At 48.5% G+C, this 4479-nt stretch overlaps 1 protein-coding gene across 2 annotated transcripts in view; it reads right to left on the minus strand.

Annotated features, from left to right (window-relative positions):
* Positions 1-4479, minus strand: part of Kif5a (kinesin family member 5A) — a 62519-nt gene that overhangs the window by 20783 nt on the left and 37257 nt on the right. For both annotated transcript variants that reach the window (XM_008844064.2, XM_029568783.1), the window contains exons 9-12: positions 2141-2245; positions 1826-1974; positions 1556-1704; positions 306-481 (exon numbers count right to left, since the gene is read on the minus strand). In XM_008844064.2, coding sequence (XP_008842286.1) covers positions 306-481; positions 1556-1704; positions 1826-1974; positions 2141-2245 — 579 coding nt within the window. The remainder of the gene's footprint in view (positions 1-305; positions 482-1555; positions 1705-1825; positions 1975-2140; positions 2246-4479) is intronic.

The raw sequence follows: 4479 nt of genomic DNA on the forward strand, positions 1-4479 counted from the left end.
TATCATCTATCTATCATCTATCATCTATCTATCTATCTATCTATCATCTATCTATCATCTATCTATCTATCTAGAGTGTGTGTATGTATGTATGTGTGGGTAGATGCCATAGCATATGCACAAGGTTGAAAAAACTTTCAGGAGTTAGTTCTCTGCTTCCACCATGTGGGTCACTGGTGATGGAACTTAGGTCATCAGACTTGGCAGCAAGCGCCTTTACCCACTGAGCCTCTCGCCAGCCATAGGCTAACTTTTGTAACCTCATCTCTGAGTCCACAACACCCTGCCCAGCTGCCCTCCCTCACCTTGTCGTCAAGCTGCTTGTAGAGGCGGCGGATCTCCTCCTCATATTTCTGCCTCTCCTCAGGTGCAATGCGTACCACAATGGATGAGTTATCATTCACAGGGGTCTCCTCACAAATCTCACCTCCCAGAGCTGAATCCTCCCCAGCCAGACGCTCAGTCTCAGGCACATTTTCTCCTGGCAGAGCAGCAGAAGGAGAGGAGGATGATGTGATGGTTAATATTGCCAACTTGACAGTATCCAGAATCACCTAGGAGACAAACCTCTGGGCATGTCTATGAGGGAGCTCCCAGATTGGGTTAGTTGAAGTGGGCATATGCAACCTACCTTCTATGGACTGGGGTTCTAGACTGAATGAAAAGGATAAAACAAGTGGAGCACTAGCATTCATCTCTCTCTGCTTCCTGACTGCAGACACTGTGACCAGCTGCCTCACACTCCTGCCACCATGCCTTCCCTGCCACGATAAACTATACCCTCAATTGAAAGCCAAAATGAAGACTTTTTTACTTGAATTGCTTTCATCAGGCATTTTGTCACAGCAATGAGAAAAGTAGCTAATACAGATGGAGAAGAGAAAGCTCAACACACGTTCTTTCCGCCACATTCCACAGCACCAGGATCTCCACACCCCTAGGCTGCCTTTTTACATATTTTTTATTTACTTTTTTTTTTTTTTTTTTTTTTTTTTTTGTCTTTTTGAAGCAGGGTCTCCCTGTAGCCCCAGCTGTCCTGGAACTCACTATGTAGACCAGGCTGGCCTTGAACTCACAGAGATCCACCTGCCTCTGCCTCCCAAGTGCTGGGACAACAGGCGTGCGCCACCACACCCAGCCCATTTACTTTTATTTTATGTGTAAGAATATTTTTTCTATATGTATGCAATGCACCATGTGCACACAGTGTCCATGGAGGCCAGAAGAAGGTGTCAGATCCCCTGGAACTGGAGTTATAGATGGTTGTTAGCTGCCATGTGCTGGGAACCGAACCTGAGTCCTCTGCAAGGGTAGCCAGTGCTCTTAATCACTGAGCCATCTCTCCAGCCTCCCCTCATACTTTCTTCAGTGGACCTTCCCCCTTTTGGGAGTCACAGCAGATAATCAGTTTCCTCTCTCCCTTCTTTCATGACTGCTCCATAGAAGCCCTCCAGAAACACAAACTTCCTTCCTGAAGACTACCTGGCCTTAAGCACTCTCAGACAAGGCTGTCCCTCAGCCACCCCATCTCACTCCCACAGGATCTCCCTCTAACCATTGCGCCACCGGCTCAGCTCAGCCTCCAGCTTCGCAATCGTCTCCTTCTGGGCCTTAGTCTTCTCCTTCTCCTTCTCATATTTCTTCTTCCATTGCTCAGCGGTCAATTCCAGATTCACTGAGGCAGTATTCTTAATGGTCTTTGCTCTGAAGAGAAGAGGGGCAAATGAGATTTGCATTGGCCTTGGGTGATACTAGGAAGAAAGAAGCGCAAGGGCTGAGTCAGGAGCTGGGCACCAGGAACCCTTCTGGGAACCCTGCCACTGACCGCTGCCCAAACATCAGGGTGGACTTGGTCTCTGCATCATTGTAGCTGGACGGTGAGCAGCAGATGAACATGGTCGTCCTGCAGTTTCCCCCCAGAGAGTCCTGGAGAATCCGTGTCATTTTGCTGTCACGATATGGGACGTAGCTTTTCTGGGGCAGACCACGAATGAAAATAATTAATTAAACAGAGAAACAAAGGATAGAGTTGCTGAGTGGGGATTAAGCAGCCCAAGAGTTGGGGCATGATTAGAGGACAGGTTAGAAGGTCGGAGATGGGGCAGAGGTTGAGGGGTGAAGGTGACTAAGGAACACTTACAGTGCCTTCAGCCAGTGCAGAGATCACGTTCCCCAGGGCCGACAGTGACTTGTTGATGTTCTTTGCTTCATCCAGCACAGCACCCTCTGCTCCAGTCTTGCTGACCTGTATTACAGGACAAATGTGCCAGGAAGAGTTGCAAAAACTGTTACTACCTCTTTTCCACTTAGAGGGGCCCAGTCCCAAAAGAGGAGAGAGAATAGAGTGCAAAGAAAGAGATGCTTGGCCAGGACCAGGAAAGCCTTTTCTCTATTCCCCCGAACTTGCTTGTGGAAGGCCACCCCACCCCCACACTATATACTTCCTTTGATATGAAATGTTCATAATGGGCAAATCCAAAGCCAGAGAATAGATCAGTGGATGGGTGGAGGGGAGAATGGGAAGTGACTGTTAATGGGTAATGGAAATGATCTAGAATTTGGCAGCAATGACAACTGTATAACCTTGGGAACACACTAAACCCACTGGCTCATACATTTCACTTTTTGCATGGGTTTGGGGGAGGTCTCACTATGTAGCCCAGGCTAGCTTCAGACTCATGATCCTTTTGCCCCAGCCTCCTGACTGCAGGGGTTACAGGCTTATACCACCATGCCTGACTCTGGCATAAATCATTTATTTATTTATGTATTTATTTATTTATATATATTTTTAAATAATAAACAAGAGAACAAGTGTGAGGAAATCAGAGGTCAACCTCAGGTGTTGTTCCTCAAGAACTATTACTTCATTTTTTTTTTAGGCAGAGACTCTCACTAGGATTTGGGGCTTGCTGATTAAGTTAGACTAGCTGGCCAGCGGGTTCAAGGGATCTGCCTGTCTCCACCTCCATGGTGATGGAATTGCAGGCTTGTGCATCCTGCTTAGCTTTCTACATAGGTGCTGAGGATTGAACTCAGGTCCACATGCTTGTACACCAAGCACTTTACCAACTGAGCTATCTCTCCAACCCCTTATGTTGTAGTCTTGTTTTGTTTTGTTTCAGAAAAGGTGTCTAGTCAAAGTTAGCCTCAAACTTCCTGTATAGCAAAGGATGGACTTGAACTTTTGATCCTTCTACCTCTACCTCCCAAGTGCTTGGATTACAGATTTACAACACCATGCCCTGTTTATACAGTGCTAGAGATCAAACTCAAGACTTTGTACATACTAACCAAGCACTCTACCAACTAAGTTATGTCCCCAGCCTTGGATTTTAAATGTGTGTGATGTGTTCATGGTGGTGGGGGTAGGGGTTGGTGTCTGTGGGTATACCACAGTATGTGTGTGGACGTCAGAAGACAACCTCAGGTTTCAGTTCTCATCGCCACCTTGTTTGAGACAGGGTGTCTCTTTGCTGTTCACTGCTGGTTATGCCAGGCTAGCTGGTCAGCTGGTCTGAAACTTCTGGGGAATCTCCTTTCTCTTCCTTCCATCTAACTGAAGGAACACTGGAATTACAGACCTACACCACCATGCCCTTATATGTGGCTTCTGGAGATTAAAAATCAGGTCCTCATGCTTGCATAAGTAAAAACATATTTACTTATTATTGTGCATATGTGTATGTGTCAGTGCAGGCCTACCACAGCATGCATATGGAGGTCAGAGGACAACTTTGTGGGACTGGTTATCCATTTTCACCCTTTTTTCCTTTTTAAAACTTTTTACGGCAGGATGGGGGAACCACCACTGCTTCCTGATTCTTTGCATCCAGACCAACTCAGTTCCTTCTCGGATCCCGAGGAGCCCTCTGGGCCTGGCCCCTGCCCTCATCTCCCTCTGCTTCCCTGGGCCTAGATGACCCACAGGCCTCTCTGCAACCCACAGGCCTCTCTTCGGGGTAAGTCGATCATGCCCTCCATGCCTTAACTCCCCCAACCTCATTCACCCTCCCATCTCCCTGGCCCATCTCTCCTCCTAGCCTGGGTCCTGTCCCATTCCTTGTCTTGGCGCCCCAGACACCTGGGGAACCACCACTGCTTCCTGATCCTCTGCACCCAGACCAGCTCAGTTCCTTCTCGGGTCCCCAGGAGCACTCTGGGCTCAGCCTTGCCCTCACCTCCCTCTACTTCCCTTGGCCTGCACGACCAGACAGCCTCTTTCCTGGACAGGGGGCTGATCTTTCCTCTTCCTCATCCTTTGCATCCAGACCAACCCAGCTCTTCAGTGCAGTCCCCAGAAGCCCTCGGGGCTTCTTCCTGCCCCCATCTTCCTTTGCATCTCTGGGTGACATGGCCACCAGCTGCCCTAGACCAGCATCTTTCCTGGGCCCGGCTCCCAGGCCAGTCCAACCCCCAAATTCCTGAGGCCAAAATCTTTCCTGGAGGGATCCAGACCTTAGGAGAAAGCCTGAGAGC

The sequence above is a fragment of the Nannospalax galili genome, unplaced genomic scaffold, assembly GCF_000622305.1.
Source record: "Nannospalax galili isolate Female #2095 unplaced genomic scaffold, S.galili_v1.0 scaffold340, whole genome shotgun sequence".
In the NCBI taxonomy this organism is placed as follows: Eukaryota; Metazoa; Chordata; class Mammalia; order Rodentia; family Spalacidae; genus Nannospalax; species Nannospalax galili.